The sequence below is a fragment of the Onychostoma macrolepis genome, chromosome 05, assembly GCF_012432095.1.
Source record: "Onychostoma macrolepis isolate SWU-2019 chromosome 05, ASM1243209v1, whole genome shotgun sequence".
NCBI classification, from domain to species: Eukaryota; Metazoa; Chordata; class Actinopteri; order Cypriniformes; family Cyprinidae; genus Onychostoma; species Onychostoma macrolepis.
The window spans coordinates 3,604,805-3,622,273 of record NC_081159.1 but is presented as its reverse complement, the minus strand read 5'-3'; the positions used below and the strand labels follow the sequence as shown (position 1 = coordinate 3,622,273).

Here is a 17,469-nt window from a genome sequence, read left to right as displayed (position 1 = left end):
TTGTGTATAAATATATACATTTTAAATAAAACATTTACACCTTTTAAATGTACGTTTTGATAAATTCAGTCTAACGTTAAGTACAAATATTTATTCAGTGCCACTTGACTTAAATTTAGCTGACGCTTGAACTTGACATACACTGTCTTTATATCCATTTTTCTTCGGATATACAACTCATAAAACACTTTCTAAATGTCCACTCCAAAAAAATCGAATATGTTGCATGATTTTCCTTATATTTAGTCTAAATAAATAACATTTATTTAGTGGGACTTACTTGACGCGTGAACTTGACAAGATGGCGGCGCTGTTTCTCCCACGAAGTCACTCAGGCACGTGCAGAATGATCTCGGTGTTAGCTGGATTTGTTTTTATTAGTTTAGTCAACATTTAGCATTCTGAATGTTGACAGGATTTGAAAATAACCATTCATTTAATGTTTTTATAATATATTTGTACAGACTTGATATAATATGTCTTCTCAACTAAGCCCAAGCAATAAAATGAGTTCATCTTAAATATTTTTGCCCTTCCAACATTTTATTAATTGGATTTTTTACAGTGTGGTAGTGTATGTAAAATGCCAATTTAATTATAAAAACGCCCCCGAATGAAGAGTAAATTTCAAGATATAACATTTTGGCAAACGAGTAAAGCAATAGATGTTACAAAAAATGACTTCAGTTTGTTTGATTTCCAAATAATTGAATATAAGCTTAGCACAGTTCTGCAGTCCACAAAAATTCATTTTGCAACTGAGTTTGTCACTCTTTACTTTGTCTGAAGTAAAGTTCATTCTAGCATTTATTCTGTACTTATTAAAATATTGGTCTGTTGCGTTTTGGCATGTCTCAAAACCCCTGTTCTGTTCAGTCCCATGCAGTTGCACTCTGTCTTGCTATTTTAAACGCAAGAATGCATCCTGTGTGAACTCTTTTTGAGCGGTACTCTGTAAATGTGATTTGGCGAGGCGTGTTGCCTTTAGTAACAGCTGAATTTCAAGCATCAATTGCTCCAATGGTAGGAATATTCCTAATGTGGAATTTACATATGGGTCAGAAGGCATGCTTAAACTCTGTTATGTGTTTAATCACATTATTTTATATCGTTATTAATTGTATCAAATGGATAATGTTAAATTTAACAGTCCTAATTTTGAAAGGCAGCTCTGGTTTGTATCTGAGAGTCTCTGTATTTCTGTCTTTGTGAGATTAGCTTAAAGTTAGAGCCCTGTCGGTGACACCAATTAAGTTATTTCCCTGGGCAATTTAGGGTTTATTTAGAGTTTATTGTGATAATGAAAAGAAGATTGTTCTTTTTTAAATTTAGTGGATGCACCATCGTTCAGTGTAAATCAAACCCAAACCTTTTACCTTTTAATTCCAATCAACAGCCGATGGATAGAACCAAGTGCCCCCTACATTTTTTTTTTTTTGCTGCTTCCATTTCATCACGACTTTAAGAACTTCCAAGCAGTGAACCTCAACTGTTCTGAACCTTTTTATTATTAGACTAGGAGGATGTTTACATGGCAACTTGTTTTATTTCAAAAGAGCAAGGAAGATCTTGTTTTTCATTCCTTTAAATATCAAATTGGGCCTCTTAACTAAGTGCACACTACAGGACTTAAGCACACTTCATAGAGACGCTATGGTTGTAGAGGCTACAACAGATTTCAAGCTCGTTTCAGACTTTGAAATGTGTCCCATTTAGTCTTCAGTTGTGTTCACTATCCTGACAAGCGAGAGGGCAGTAATAAGCAACAGCCAATGAAGCTGCGAGTGAGAAAAGCATTAGGAAACTGGAGCAAAAATAAATAGAAAAACATCAAAATGCTCCCAAAATCTCACCAAGCACTGTTTCATCTATATTTTTCAGCTCTGTATCTTAGTTTTCCTGTTCTGTGCAATTCTGTATAAAACAATCACAAGCTTATCCTTCCTGTTGTCTGTTTACATTGTCAAGAAACACTTCTCCCGTTTCTTTGTAAGTAAGTTTGTGAGGGAATGTATTCTGGGATCATCGCTTCAGTCGAGGTCTGCGATCAGTTGTGTTAGCAGGGAAACATTCCTTTGTACTTGGCTGTATTTGATCATGCAGTCCAAATTTGTAGACATTTGAATAAAGTTCATAACTTCAGACTGAATCAACCTGTCCACCTCCGTTCTGCAGAGAAGGTAGAACTCTCACTGATGTCCACTAAACAATGAATAAAACTTGTTCTCACTTTCGCCCTCTTTTGTCCCTCTATGTTTAGTCGCACAAATATACTGATCCTGGATTAGCTTTTATCTTGTAACGCTCGCCTTTCAGATTAATTGTGTTTAATGTTTACAAATGATCAATATTCAATCAGAAGGCAAACGGGATGCCTGTTCTGGACAAAGGACCATTGTGAAACTTGGTCATGCTAGACAACTCTTTCTTTGTCCCGTATTGTTGTATTTGGGGAAAAATAGCTCCTGTTTTTGGTCTTTTATAAGACAGAAGAGACTAAGAATGGATTGTGTTGAAATGTAAGACAATAGACACAATACTTTCCCCATAGTTTGAGAGGAACCCACAATCAATTCTAACAGTTTTAAATTCAATCCAGAGAGTTACGTTCATTGAATCATACCTTAGGTTGCTGGAGCTACCTAGCTTTTCTGGCACGAGTTAAGTAATGTAGATATTTCATTCTCTGAATTATTGTAATAACATTGTGTGTTTCCTTAACTGCGCTGGTCAAGATATTCACCAGGGGTGTCCAATCCTGCTTCTGCAGGGCCACCTTCCTGTCAAGTTTAACCCCAGCACACCTGTTTGGAAGAGATTGATTAGTTGCTTCAGGCTTGAGCTAAACTCTGCAGGATTGGACACCCCTGATAGACACATTGAGCTGGGACTTATAACTGGGGGCTCGTCCGGGATCTGAAATGAGCTGGGTTTTAAAGTCAAGAATGAGCTTATTACAATCCAGTTAAAATATTTATGTATCACTGTACATTTGGCGCCAGTGAAACTTTCCATGACTTTGACACGTTGAGTTAAAGGGATAGCCTTGGAGAAACCTGCATCTGAGTGCCATTTCTCAGTGCTGATGGATCTCCCCTTTGAACCTCCAGCCTGATGATTATAAACCCAGATATTTCACCAATAAGCTAAGTATCTAGTCAATATCAGGTTAAGATCTGGTATACACCTATATATTATAACGGATGTAACTGAATTGCATTTGGTTGAGGTTTTACTTCTATATTCCAAACTTGCTTAATTGTCTCATTTGCCAGTTGTAATTTTCCATGTGCAGATGGGGCCAAAATTATGTGGCTTGTACGAAATTAGCTGTCTGAATATTTAGACGAGCTTCACTTCTTTAAATATTAGACAAATGAACAACCCCAGGATGAATTCTATGGACAGACTATGCAGTAAATCAGAGATCCATGATGCTATAAACGGAAGGAAGATCAGTGGTTGGTCATATCATTAGATTGGTACTGGCAAGTTTTCCCATTTTTCTCTGACTGATATCTTGCTTGTGAAATCACGCTTCATTTCATTTCATATACAATTCTCTTCCTACATCCTAAACGACCCATTACTAACCAGGCCTTGCCAGCTGCCACCAAATCACACGCAAGCAGGACCTTGTCATGGCACCTATCCACATAGTGGACGTCTCTTTTTGGACACTATAGAGAGGAAAAGAACAAAAACAGAGAATGACATTATAAGTTTAGATGGATACTTAATTACATTTATGTGCAGCTTTTGATATTTTGGACTGCCCAAGACAAATATAGATTAGTTTTACCTGACTCTCTTTTTTGTTTGAAGCTTAAATGTTTTTAATGCTATACATTTTGCACTTTAGGCAAGTTCCCTGTGATTGGTTAAACGTTTTGAATGTAAAATGAGTAGTTGCTCTATACTTGACACATTGATGTGTTGTTGTGCATCTTCAAGTTGTGCATTGTGAACACTGAAGTACATAGAAATCCTTTTTTTCACTATGTTTAATTGTAAACTATTGGTTATACTTACAGGTCTATTCCAATTATATTTAGCAATGGGCAGTTTCATTTATTATACACCCTATGTAGTAGAAAGTCTGCTGTACTGTAAATTTGCAGTAAACACAGTATTACACTGAGCTAGACAAATGGAGATTACACTAACACAACCGTGTTGACAGCATTTAAGCTTGTCTGTGCTCTTCAGATATTGCATTGGCTTGACCCCTGGCCCCTGATTTCTGACCGCGAGTGATTTCATCAAGAGATGGCTGACCAAGGCCTCTGCAGGTCAACAGGCCATTTAGATCAATTCCACCTCATTGACACTGAAAGTGTTCCACTTTTTGTTCTATAGTGAAAGCGTGAAAATCTAAAGTGCTGTGGAAATTAGGTTTTCATATTTCTCAGAGACGTGATTCCCAGCCAGACGTATGCGTACCTCAGGTTCCTTAAGGATGCTGCCAGCCTGCCCTGTATTGTACCTCCTAAATTTCAGTTTGCTTTGGCTAGCTCTAAGAAATCAATTTTGCTTTTACACATTTAAAATATACAAATAATTGTTAACATCCATTTTTGTCCATTTGTTTTATCATTTGTTGACAGAATCACGATTTTTGGGACTGGAGCGAAATGGCTGGCTGTGCTGGAGGAGAGAAATCTGAAACCCGGTGAGCTGCAATGAATAACAATCCTTCTGTCTTTTCTCTTTCGTTTCTTCACTTTTTCTGTCATAATAGAATTGTCACTATACAATATTTCAGTACCAGCACCAGTGAGGTTTCGTATTTCTTAATATCAAGTTGATACCACTGCAAAAACAAATATGTTGTTGATCATTCCCTTCTTTAAAGAGTCTAATATTAATATTATCAAAATTAAAAAGTATTTTTAGTGAGGCAACTGAATTTTCCAGTCATTAATGTTCTTTGCTTAATTTTAATGACATATTAGACAGTGGCTAGTTTATTATACATTTACACTGCAAAGTCCAATGTTCTGATTTTTTTGGCACATTTATTTCTTGCTTGTTTACAAATCTACTGTTTACCTTTGTCAGAAAGCACTTTGTTGCACTCGTTTGACTATTCATGTGCATCTGTGAGGCATATGCACCACATTGGGTCTGTACTTGGTACTTCCGATACTGTCTAAAGACTAATAAATGTATGTGTATGGTTTTTGTTAGTTTCAATTTGCTTCCAAAGTGCTGTCTTTTGACATCCCTAGTACACATTAATTTCCCCACTTTCCCAGCAGTCTCTAGATGGCACTGATTCATTCACTAAACCGTGTGTACGTGCTTGTAAATATTCAACAATAATGAGACAAACTGAAAGTGAATTAAAATGCAATTTACAGTGGAAGATGGAGTTTATGCGTAACGACTGCCCATGAGAGCGATCAAATTAGTGTTTTTTTTTTTTTTTTTTTTTTTTTAAATAAAGAGTTACTGCAGGAACTCCTGCAGACACTTTTATGAGCACCTGTGGTTTCTTGTGCAGGGATTAAAAAAACAACTTGAAATGAAAATCGACCCTGTTTGGTCGGGATATGCAGCTATACAAGAATGTTCATCAATGGAAAGAATTTTGTACCAATGCTAACCAGCCAAACCCTGACAACTTGGACGAAACTGATGCTGTATAAATTAAATTTAATTAATATTCAGTCATATTGAATTATTGTTACATTAAATTAATATTTAGTCAAATTAAAGTGATAGTTCACCCAAACATAAAAATTCCATCTTCTTTTGCTCACCCTCAATTTGTTACAAACCTGTTTGTGTTTTCTGAATGCAAAAGAAGACATTTTAAAGAATGTGGGTAACCAGACAGTTGCTGGTAGCCATTGACTTCCATAGTATTTTTCTCATGCTGTGTGGAAGTTAGTGGCTACTAGCTTCGAAATACTTCAAAATATATTCTTTTGTGTTCCACAGAAGAACAAAATTTATATTCATATTCAGTGCTTTGTGAATGCCAATCCATGTCGTCTTTAAAGATGAAGCTCTTGGTGTGTTTGAGGTATTGGAGGAGGTAGGGGATTTATTTGTTTTGCATGTGTGTGTGTGTGTGTGTGTGTGTGTGTGTGTGTGTGGTTCAGTGGATTGTGTGTCGGGGGTCAGAGACGTGCTTCCTGGCCCTCTGCTGCTCCCTTTGGCTGCTTGACATTTCAGAGCGACACCTGTTAGCCTGTGGGGTGTGGCACCGGCTCTGATAACCGGGGCGAGAGACCCTCTCTACACGGGACCCCAGACGGGTGGCCTGGCATGTCGCCTGCATACATTTCAGCACAGTTTAACCGTGTTTCATAATTCTGATCACTGTGAGCCATACCCATCTGCCTCCAGACTACAGACATTCTGAGTAGATTAACCGCGAGCTGAGCTTCATACTTCAGGACTGTTTATAATATAATGTGGATTTTGGGGCGTATCCAAATGCACTTGACATTTTACATTTTGATTTGAATAGAAGTGTACATGCTATAGTTATTGCAAAACAAAACCAAACAAAAAATATGCAAAACAAATAAATCCCCTAACTCCTCCAATACCTCAAACGCACAAAGCTTCATCTTTAAAGCTGACATGAACTGGCATTCATAAAGCATTAAATATGTTAGTTACAGAATGAAAACATGGGTAGATTGATCTGAATTTAAATATATGTGGCCATTACTGTTGATCATCTTTTGAGGCCTTGCAAGCAGTAGCGTTTCCTTTAGGAACTTTTTTTTTTTAACTAATAGATTTTGTTTTTCTTGTCCATTCACAGCAAACACACACAACCTGCAGACCCTCCATACACTCCTTTCTACAGGATCTCCATTGAAGCCTCAGAGCTATGAGTATGTGTACAGCTGTATTAAGAACAACGTGCTCCTGGGATCCATATCAGGTGGGCCTTTTATTTTATTTTATTATACTTTTTTACTTTACTTTACTTTTATCACCTGTCATTTTCCCTCCCTTCCTTCTCTTCCTTCTGTTTCTACTCTTTTGCTCCCTTCTTTCTTTCATCTTTGTTTTTCTTTTATCTTACTCTTTTTACTTAATTTTCCTTTCCTTCCTTCATCCTTTTCTTTCTTTCTCTTTCTCTCTCTCTTTCATTTTTATTACTCTGTTCTATTCTGATCAGCCCACTCTTCAGTTTCCCTCCAATCATCAGTGCTCCAGATTCACTTGATAGTACGGTGTGTGTGTGTGTGTGTGTGTGTCGCAGTGTGATCTCATGCCTGCAGGGCCCTGCGGAAACAAATTAGCATCAGCGTTAACAGCTGTGGTGGACTGCTGATTTTGTGTGCATGTGTGTGTGTTTGTGACTGGGGTCTCGCAGCACGTCTCTCTCACACACCACCTGTGCCCAGTTTCTCCCTGCGGTTTCACCAGATGAGCTTTGCTCTCATGGCAGGTCAGCGGCAGCCTGCTAGAGTCATGTTATTCAGATTGAACCTTTCAGAGCTGTTTGTTATTTAACTTCTTATGTGCAGCGCGTGTTCCTTCATGAACTATTGCAAAGAAAACAAGGAAGTTACAGCTGTGATATTTTCAGTCTTTGCTATTTTATTACATTGCATTTATATAAAACGGATAGCTGATGAGTTAGTAGTCATGTTGTATTTAGAATAAAGCACAACTATGACTGTTTCACCATACAGAACATGCAGCAAATTAGTTAATAATATTTCTGATTCTTTATAACCTCTTCACAGAACAGAAGTTCCAGCTATGATATTTTTATATAGATTTTTTTTTTTGTCTTTTCTCAGTTATATTATACTAAATGCACACTTATTGGAATTTATTATGGCTTTACAGTAGTAACAATAACTGTATTAAGTAACTTTTTTTTTTTTTAAAGATTTATTTTTGGCATTTTTGCCTTATATTGTGATGGGACAGATCAGATATGACAGGAAGCGAAATGAGAAAGAGAGAGAGAGGAGGAGGGGGTTCAGGAAAGGTCCTCGGGTCGGGATGCGAACACAGCGCTGTATGTCGGCGCGCTGCCCACAAGGCTATCGGCGCCGACTAAGAGAAATGTTCTAAATGTGATTATGCTTAATATGGTTATTATGGTTTGGCATGGTAAATGTTTGGAAGAGTTTAGTCAATGAACTCTTAGAATTTTGTTAAAAAATGATCCTAATGTGTACCTAAAGTCGAGAATTTTATCTAATTGTCTTAAATGAGTGACGGATTTTGATGCGTTCTGAAGACGTTTTTGCATATGTCTGCCGTGAAGGCTTTTTGATTTGCCATTTGGCTCACATTTGATACCATGACAGCAATCTCGTTGAATTCTGACACGTTTGCAGAGCACATGAACCTCATAACTTTTCAGAAAAAGGCTTTGACGGACATTTCTTGACTCCAGAGGTTTTGGAAATGTCAGGCTACCTAAAGATGTGTGCTGGAAAACAGCAGAGCAGATACGTGATGCTTGTCTTCAGCTCTTGAGCTCAGATAGCCTGTTGGCCCTGTGAGATACTGAGAAACGGCTTTGTCCGGGATCAGCGCTGCGCACGCCTCCCCTCAGATACGTGACCTCTGCCAACCCGAGGCAGATTTGACCTTGACCCCAATGTCAAGCAGAGCATATGTGACAGGGCTTGTTTCCCGCCGCTCCTGTTACTGTGCCAGCCAGACTCCTGAGCGCAGAGGGGCAGCTGGCAGGAGACTTTAACACTTTCAGCCACCCAGAATCACCTGAATCCAATAGACCCCCCCGATATCACCTACCATCTGTCACATACACACATAAACACACATATATCTGTTGTCCCAGCAACCTTTTTCTCTTTTGCCACCTTTATTCTCTCCTGTTTTCTGTTTCTTTTAAAATGGACTTTACAACCGTTACATTCGTCAATTTCTGAGACCTATTTTTACTCTATTCGACACCACCTCTCCCTGTTTTCTCCACAAAACCTCATTATTTTGAAATATTGATTGTCTTGCTTTTTTCTTTTTTTGGTTGCAATATCAAATATCTGTGTCTTATTTTTTTCCCTCTCTCTCTCCACCCTTCTCTGTGCAAGCATTATAATGACTGAGCATCCAAGCTGCTCACACATGTTGTAGGTTTGGTCTTTATGCTAGGTGACTCATTAAATATAGGCCTAAACTTACTCTGTTGAAGTACAACTACTCACACACTTCTAGCTACTTGAGCATAAGTTTGTGTATTGTTAAGATTCTAATTCTGTCAATGCGATTCATAACATAAGTACCCGTTCCATTTCTGATCATTGCCACAGAGGGCGCTATATCGTGTCTATTGCCTTCAGTCAGTTCCCTCTTTTAGGTCAGCTGCTGTCATGGATGAGCAAAGGTTTGAGGAGAATCTTGCACTTAAAATCCACATATTAATGGCTAATTTTTCAGTTCAGCTCATCACTTATGAAGACTTGCCTGTTATCTGATTATCTGTTTTCTATGCAATTTCAGCTGACCTTATGATACACACATATGTGATATAAAAACTGCAAGTTGCAAAATTGTTTGCTACCGGAAAGTTAGAATATAAATGCAGTTAATTTTGTAATGTTGCTGCATTTGTATTACGCTAATGGCTAATTGCTTGTGTTTTTGGCTTTTCTCTGCCATCAAAAAGACTGTTTGAGGCATGCTGAGGTCACAAAACAAGCATTTTATAAGGGAAAAAAAGTATCACGTAAACCAGTTTCATTCCTGAAGAAAGGCCTGAGTTTGTTGGACCAAATAGATATTTGAGCACCTTTGTTCAGCTTCCTTTTGGTTCTATTGTGTCTGGTAAACAAATCAATAGGGAAGAGCTGCGGTATAGAAGCTGTGATCCATAAATGGAGACCGGAGAACAAAGCTATCAGCAAATTATGCCAACAAGTTTGCATTAATGAAAACATCCCATCAGTTCCCAAGAAGTAAATTAACATTTCTAGAGCTTTTTATCTGTTGTGAAGATATTCTGAAACATGAAGGATGTCTGATATTGAATTTCTCCTCAAACCTGTGAGATTTTCTTGCCTTGAAGATTTTGATCATCTTTAAAAACTGTATATTAACATCTTTTAATATTTCCTCAGGTGGCACAGACATCATTTCATGCTTTATGGGTCAGAACATGACGGTGCCTGTTTACAGAGGGGAAATTCAGGCCCGAAATCTGGGCATGGCCGTGGAGTCCTGGAACTGTGAAGGTGAGATATAGCTCATGTTTATCTCTGATATTATGGTCAAGAAATAGAGGTCGTCTTTTATTTTATTTTACTGTTTTTAATATAAAATGAATAGTTTTGGACCTGAAATCTGGTTTGATTTAGATTCACATATGAAGTAGTTAAAAATGTATATATACCGTCAAAGAATTCTGAAAAATATGTCATTTGTGCAAAAATATTAATCAGCATGACGTTTTCAACCTTTGAAATAATATGAAATGTTTCTCTAAATCGGCATGTTAGAATGATTTCTGAAGAATCATGTGACACTGAAGTCTGAATGGCTGCTGAAAATTTTGCTTTGCCATCACAGGAATAAATTACATTTTAAAATATATATTTAAATAGAAAAGTTATTTTAAATTGTTGTAATATTACACATTATTAATGTTTCACAGAAATCTCACTAACCCCAAGCTTTTGAACTGTAGTGTAGATTTATTATATAAATAATATATATTATTTAAAGCCTATATATTTACAATATCACCTACAATAATGCTGAGAACCTAATTTACCTGGCAGAATAATTCTGGATTAATAAATAACTATTACGGCAATTTTTTTGCTTTAATAAACCTGTTGTGTTTGGTGTGTATTTCAGGTAATCCTGTTTGGGGCGAGAGTGGGGAGCTGGTGTGTTTGAAGCCCATCCCGTGCCAGCCCACTCATTTCTGGAACGACGAAAATGGCAGCAAATACCACAAAGCCTACTTTTCTACCTTCCCAGGTAACCCTTGACATCACCTTAGATCTCTTTCAAAACCTGGTGAGCTGCCTCCATAGACAGCATTTAAGGCATTATAGGCATTATAGGCATCATTCCAAAATGCTTTGCTTCATTGCCTATATACTCATTTGCCTATAGAGGCTCACAGATGCACTGTGCTACCTTCCTTCAAAGCTCTTAAACTGTGAAGTGGTCACAGTGAAGTGTGTTTTCTGTCTGATTTAGAAAGCAAACGAGTCATCCCTTTGATTTGGAAAACAAACATGCCGCTTCAGTGTGTTCAGAAGAGGCTGCAGCTTTTCCGCCGTATTGATTAAATGATTTCTGAGGGTGAAAAGGAAAAAAAAAAAGAACCTGCCAGCTTTTGTTAGCACAAGAAAAATCTTCTTGAAGCCTCACTGCTGTCAGTTTGGAGAAGTAGGAAAAGGCCGATCAGGACAGTTCAGCTTCATTAGCGTTCTCTGCTTCTTTCTATAACTATTTGTCCAATCCATATATTTGTGTGTATCTCCTCATTCAGGAGTCTGGGCCCACGGTGATTACTGTAAGATAAATCCAAAAACGGGAGGAGTCGTCATGCTGGGGAGAAGGTAAGTCTCGCTTTTTGTTCTGCTTTGTTGTGTTGAAGATTTTGATCATCTTCTCAAGTTTATGCTTAGATGCTTGTAATATTGCTGTATGATGACACTGTGAGATTAGTAATGGTATAAAGCAGTATTTGTTCTGTCTGTATTTTCAGTGACGGAACCTTGAATCCTAATGGTGTTCGTTTTGGGAGCTCAGAAATTTACAACATTGGTGAGAAATAAATACTTTTTTTTTCTTTTTTTTTTTTTCCTGGTTTGGAGCAGGCTAAATTCTCAAAATTGTTTTAATTTTGATCAAATACAATGTATTAGTACTACTCAAAAGTTTGGAGTCAGTAAGTTTTGTTTTAAATGCTCACTAAGGCTGCATTTATTTGATCCAAAATACAGTAAAATATAAATATTGTGAGATATTACAATTTAAAATCTTAAATTCTAATTTAATATATTTTAAAATAATTATTATTAATATATTCCTGTAATGCAAAGCTGAATTTTCAGAGTTTTCAGTGTTACGTGATGCTGAAGTGCTGATTTTGGTGCTCAAGAAATGGTTTGAAAACTGGTTAATATTTTTGTGGAAACTATGATATCGGATGCATATCAGCTGATTTTAAAAATTTAATTGAGTATGTTTATTCCACCTATTTTTGTTTAGATTACCTTTGCTGTCATTTAAAGCTCACTTAAAGTTAGTATTTAAAAAATTATAATTTAATAAAACAATTAAGTGTGATCTTATCTTTTGAAAAACTAAAAGAAAAAAATTAATAATGTTCCATTCTGAATTTTTTTTTTTTTTAAGGTCATTCCATAAATTTAATTTTTTTAGTGTCTTAATTTAAACAAAAATTGTATAGAATATTAATTACATGTGGTGATAATTATTTAGAATGTGCTAATGTTGTTTTGCCTCTCTTTAACCAGTGGAAGCCTTTGAGGAAGTTTCCGACAGCCTTTGTGTCCCTCAGTACAGCAGTGATGGAGAGGAGAGGGTGATTCTGTTCCTGAAGATGGGACCCAATAAGAGCTTCAGTCAAGAGCTAGTGGGGAAGATCCGCAGCGCTATCAGAGTAGCTCTCTCTGCCCGACACATACCAGCCTTGATACTGGAGACCAAAGACATCCCGGTGAGCTCAATTTGCACGTTCATTCTTTGTGTAGCAATTCCTTCACTTGCTTTATTTTCTGTACTTTTCCACCTGATTGACTTTTCATTTCCTCCGTCTGCAGTACACTATCAGTGGAAAGAAGGTCGAAGTCGCAGTAAAGCAGGTGATCGCAGGTAAGGACGTCACTCAGCGTGGGGCCTTCTCAAACCCTGACTCCTTGGACCTCTACAAGAATCTACCTGAACTCCTGAACTTCTGAGCGCTTGTGTGAGGTGCAACTGAACTCCTAAAAGTCCTGCGTTTCTGGGTCCCTTCGAAGGGTTCAGATTCTCTGGACACCTGTTGGAACTTCGGACCATCTGGAGGAATTTCTAGAGCTTTCAAACATCAAAGTTCCTAGTTTTCTCTACCTGTTGTGGCAAACTCAGCTACCCATTGGAACTGATGGAGTCTGTACATGTAGCACTTCCTCAAAAGTGTAACTGGTTCCTCTTGGATAGAAAGTTGAGTGCCATTTTATGCGATTCCGACTTGGATCTTAAAGGGACATTTTATCTTCTTCTGTTATTGCGTCCACCAAGCGGTATTCCCAAGTAATTCACAAATCAGTTGTCTTTTATCTACCATGTCAGTCCCATATCTTCCCTCATTTTTTGATACAATGTCACTTTAACCTTAACAAAGGTATAGGAAAATCTGGCCATGAATCTTTTTTTAAGCTCTAAATGACACTTTATTCTCCTAAATCTTCAGGAATCAAATACACGGATGTTACTGAATGTTGTGGATTTAAGGTTATTTTTCTTGTTAAGATGAGAGCAATTTCTCTAGTAATACTGACTTTTTGCATCAAACCAAGTGTTTTCCAGAACTGCTAACATTTACGAAGCAAAGTATCACTGGTACAGTTTCCAGATTACGACCTTTTGCCGTAATAAAATCAATGCAACTTTTTTCAAATTTTCCCCCAGAGCCTGACTTCCTGTCTGGAAACATGAATATATTTATATTTCTGAACAATATCCTATGAGTAAATAGTGATTCATCACATCTGCTGTATTTGTGGAGTATATTGTACTGTCCAGAACTACTCTCTGTTGTCTATTGAGCGTGGATTTGAACCCGAAGCTCACTGGCCAAAAAGATTTCCATATATTTTTACATATATACTGTATATATTTGATTCCGTATATCCAGCTGCATGTTGCGTGCTACACTAGATGGCCCTTCGCAATGACACTATTTGGCCTTACATCAAGTTTTCATCAACAACTGAAGCTCATCTTATTTCTTTGAGCCATTCTTTGGTATATAGCTTTATCTTTGCAGTCCCCAAATACACTGGCTTACTTTTTTCATGTTTCCCATCCACACGTCCATGGACTGTTGCTGTAGGCATTGCCCACGAGGCGTCCTCCATCATGTTTCAACCCAACACATTTATCATCGGAACACTGCACACATATGGGAAAAGCCGCTTTGTTTGTTGTTTGAGTTTGGTTTTGAAATTCAGCAAGACTGTTTCAGTGACATGATATCCAGATAACAGTATAACATTAGATTATTAGATTATAATGTTTGCATTAGGAGTGAAGGGAAGAATTCTGGGCAGTCGAAATGTATCTAAATCCACAGCGAAAAATAGAAAAATATTGATTTATGTTGGATCAGATTCAAGCTCTTTGACGTGTACTGATGATGCATTTACACTCGCTTTGCAGCATATCACAGAAACGTTTATCAACGGCAAGCAACCATCCAGAAAATCCTGAGAGAGGATATGCTGCAACTGCTCGCAACGAAAGCCTGAAAATGTGCTGCATTTTATTCATTTTAAAATAATTTTGCGCTAGTAATGTTATTTCAGCAGTTGTTTACAACAGAGAAGCCTCGCAGGCTAGTATTGATGTTAATTTCAAGTTTTAATGGGTCATATTTTTGGGACAAGTTAGAATTTTTTTTTTGGGGTCTGTTTGGTTCAGGTAATGTAATCTAGGTTTGTTACACGTTGAAAAGTGAATTTTTAACCTGTGAGAAAATCCATTTGACCTCAGTGAGGACTCCTTACTTGGTTTCCTAAAAGAAACTACACACTACAGATCTAAAAAAAAAAAGTTTTTTAAATACGTTATAAAGGATAGGCATAATGAAATCAAAAGGGTGGACTGGCCCTTTAAAAGGCTCATTTCTTTCAAATTGAAATGGTTCAGAATAGAGGTGCAGATGGCAAGCAGTTGTGCAGATCGCTTGAATTAAATCAGTCCTTATTTCCGCTTCAGACAAGCAGAGACGGGTCTGTTTCACCTCATGCCCACCCTTGTGCCACCATATGCCCCGTATCTGCTCAGTTTTGCTGACAGGACTTGCCTGGTCTGGGACTGTGGACATGAGGAAAGTACTGATAGTCACTGTGGATTTCACTGTAATCTATGGCTTGTCGCAAACATATTTGTTCCCCGACATTTATTTAATTTTTCCATACTTGGCAATTTCATGAACATTCCATGGAGATCAATTCCATTTTATTACCGTTTTTTTCTTCTTCTTCTTTTTGATACAAGGAAATGGAAATACTGGAAATAATTTTCCTTATTGTATTACATTAAATATATTTGGTGTACTACTAGTAAATGAAAGGTGCTTTCTTCTTGGTGGCTAATCTAATATTCCTGCTTTGAAATAATATTATTGTACATCGCAGAATGTGAAAAATGATAACTAATATAGTTGAGAATATATTTGTTATGAATATATTATGCCCATATGCTGTATATCATTGGACCACTTCAGTTATGTCCACTAGGAGCATACATGTATTTCATGTATAAAAATGCTTATTGTACTCCTAATTAAAGAACTAAAAAATTATTCTGGACTGCAGTGAATTTTTTTTTTTTTTTAATGAATTTGCAGTATTATTTTAATGCTTATTTTAATTATTTGGATATCAAGCAGGACGATTAATCAGCTGATATTTGGCCATTTTGAGAAATCTTTTTTTTAATTTTTTTTATAATACTTGTTATAATATTATAATATTATTATAATACGACTGGGAAGTCGTGGCCTAATGGTTAGAGTTGGCCTTGTAATCCAAAGATTGGGAGGTCGAGTCTCAGGCCTACAGGAATTGTAGGTGGGGGGGAGACGAGTGAATGTACAGCCTTTAATACCACGACTGAGGGTATGGTTAAATGCAGAGCATGAATTCGGAGTATGGGTCAGCATACTTGGCTGTATGTCACGTCACTTTCACATTAATTTTATATGTATATATAAACAGTCATGGCCAAAAATATCGGCACCCTTGGTAAATATGATCAAAGAAGGCTGTGAAAATTAATCTGCATTGTTAATTCTTTTGATATTTTATTTTTAAAATTCACAAAAATCTAACCTTTCATTGGATAAGAATTTAAAATGGGAGGGAAATATCATTATGAAATAAATGTTTTTCTCAAATACACGTTGGACACAGTTACTGGCACACCTAGAAATTCTTATGAGTAAAATATCTCTGAAGTATATTCCCATTCATATTCACAATTTTGAGCATTCCAGGGTGATTATGAACATGAAATTATCCAGCCATGGCTTCCTGTTTCACAGAAATATAAATAGGAGGGAAAACAAAGCCCAAATTCCCTTAATCATCCAAAAACAAACTCCAGCATATTCAGTTATCAGATACGACTGGAACTTCAAATGGGACTGGCTTCTATGGTCAGATCAAACTAAAAAATGAGCTTTTTAGCAGCAAACACTCAAGATGGGTTTGGTGAACACAGGGATAAAAAGTACCCCATGTGTACAATGAAATATACTGCTGTATTTATGATGTTGTGGGCCTATATTTCTGCTGGAGGTCCTGGACATCATGTTTCGACACATGACATGGCATCATGGATTCTATCAGATGCCAACAGATAAAAAAAATCAACAAGTGAGTGACTCTGTTAGAAATCTTATAATGGGCCATGTTTGGATCTTCCAACCGTACAATAATCCAAACACAAACGTCAAAAACAAAAAATGGGTCAGTGAGCACAAAACCAAGCTTCTGCTGGCCATTCCAGTCCTCTGACCTGAACCCTGTAGAAAATGAGTGAACTGAAGAGAAGAAGCACCAACATGGAGCTGTGAATCTAAAGGGTCTGGAGTGATTCTGGATGAAGGAATGGTCTCTGATCTCTTGTCAGGTGTTCTCTAACCTCATCAGGCATTATAGGAGAACATTTAGAGCTGTTAAACTGGCAAATGGAGGTTTCAAAAAGTATTGAATAAAAGGGCACCGTTAAATGTGGCCAATGTGTATTAAAGAAAAACATTTATTTCATGATGATATTTCCCCCCATTTTAAATTCTTATTATCCAATGAAAGGTTAGATTTTTGTGAATTTTTAAAATAAAAGATCAAAAGGATTCATATTCACAGCCTTCTTTGACCATATTTACCAAGGGTGCCGGTATTTTTGGCCATGACTGTATATATATACATATATATACAGTCATGGCCAAAAATACTGTGCACCCAGTATGTATATATATACATACAGTATACATATACTGTATGTGTATATATATATATATATATACAGTGGTATGCCAAAGTTTGGGCACCCCTGTAAATTTTCATGATTTTCCTTTATAAATCATTGGTTGTCTGGATAAGAAATTTCAGTTAAATATATCATATAAGAGACAAACACAGTGATATTTGAGAAGTGAAATAAAGTTTATATGATTTATGGAAAGTGTGCAATAATTATTTAAACAAAATTAGGCATGTGCATAAATTTAGGCACACTTGTCATTTTATTGATTTCAAT

The 17,469-nt window shown here is 36.8% G+C and overlaps 1 protein-coding gene across 1 annotated transcript in view; it reads left to right on the top strand.

The window, feature by feature from the left end:
* Window positions 1-15,492, top strand: part of aacs (acetoacetyl-CoA synthetase) — a 34,030-nt gene extending 18,538 nt beyond the window's left edge. Inside the window, exons 11-18 of the mRNA XM_058776495.1 lie at window positions 4,608-4,672; window positions 6,785-6,907; window positions 10,077-10,190; window positions 10,816-10,941; window positions 11,462-11,531; window positions 11,681-11,739; window positions 12,456-12,658; window positions 12,762-15,492. Of these exons, the coding sequence (XP_058632478.1) occupies window positions 4,608-4,672; window positions 6,785-6,907; window positions 10,077-10,190; window positions 10,816-10,941; window positions 11,462-11,531; window positions 11,681-11,739; window positions 12,456-12,658; window positions 12,762-12,899 (898 nt within the window). The 3' untranslated portion in view covers window positions 12,900-15,492. The remainder of the gene's footprint in view (window positions 1-4,607; window positions 4,673-6,784; window positions 6,908-10,076; window positions 10,191-10,815; window positions 10,942-11,461; window positions 11,532-11,680; window positions 11,740-12,455; window positions 12,659-12,761) is intronic.
* Window positions 15,493-17,469: the final 1,977 nt, after the last annotated feature.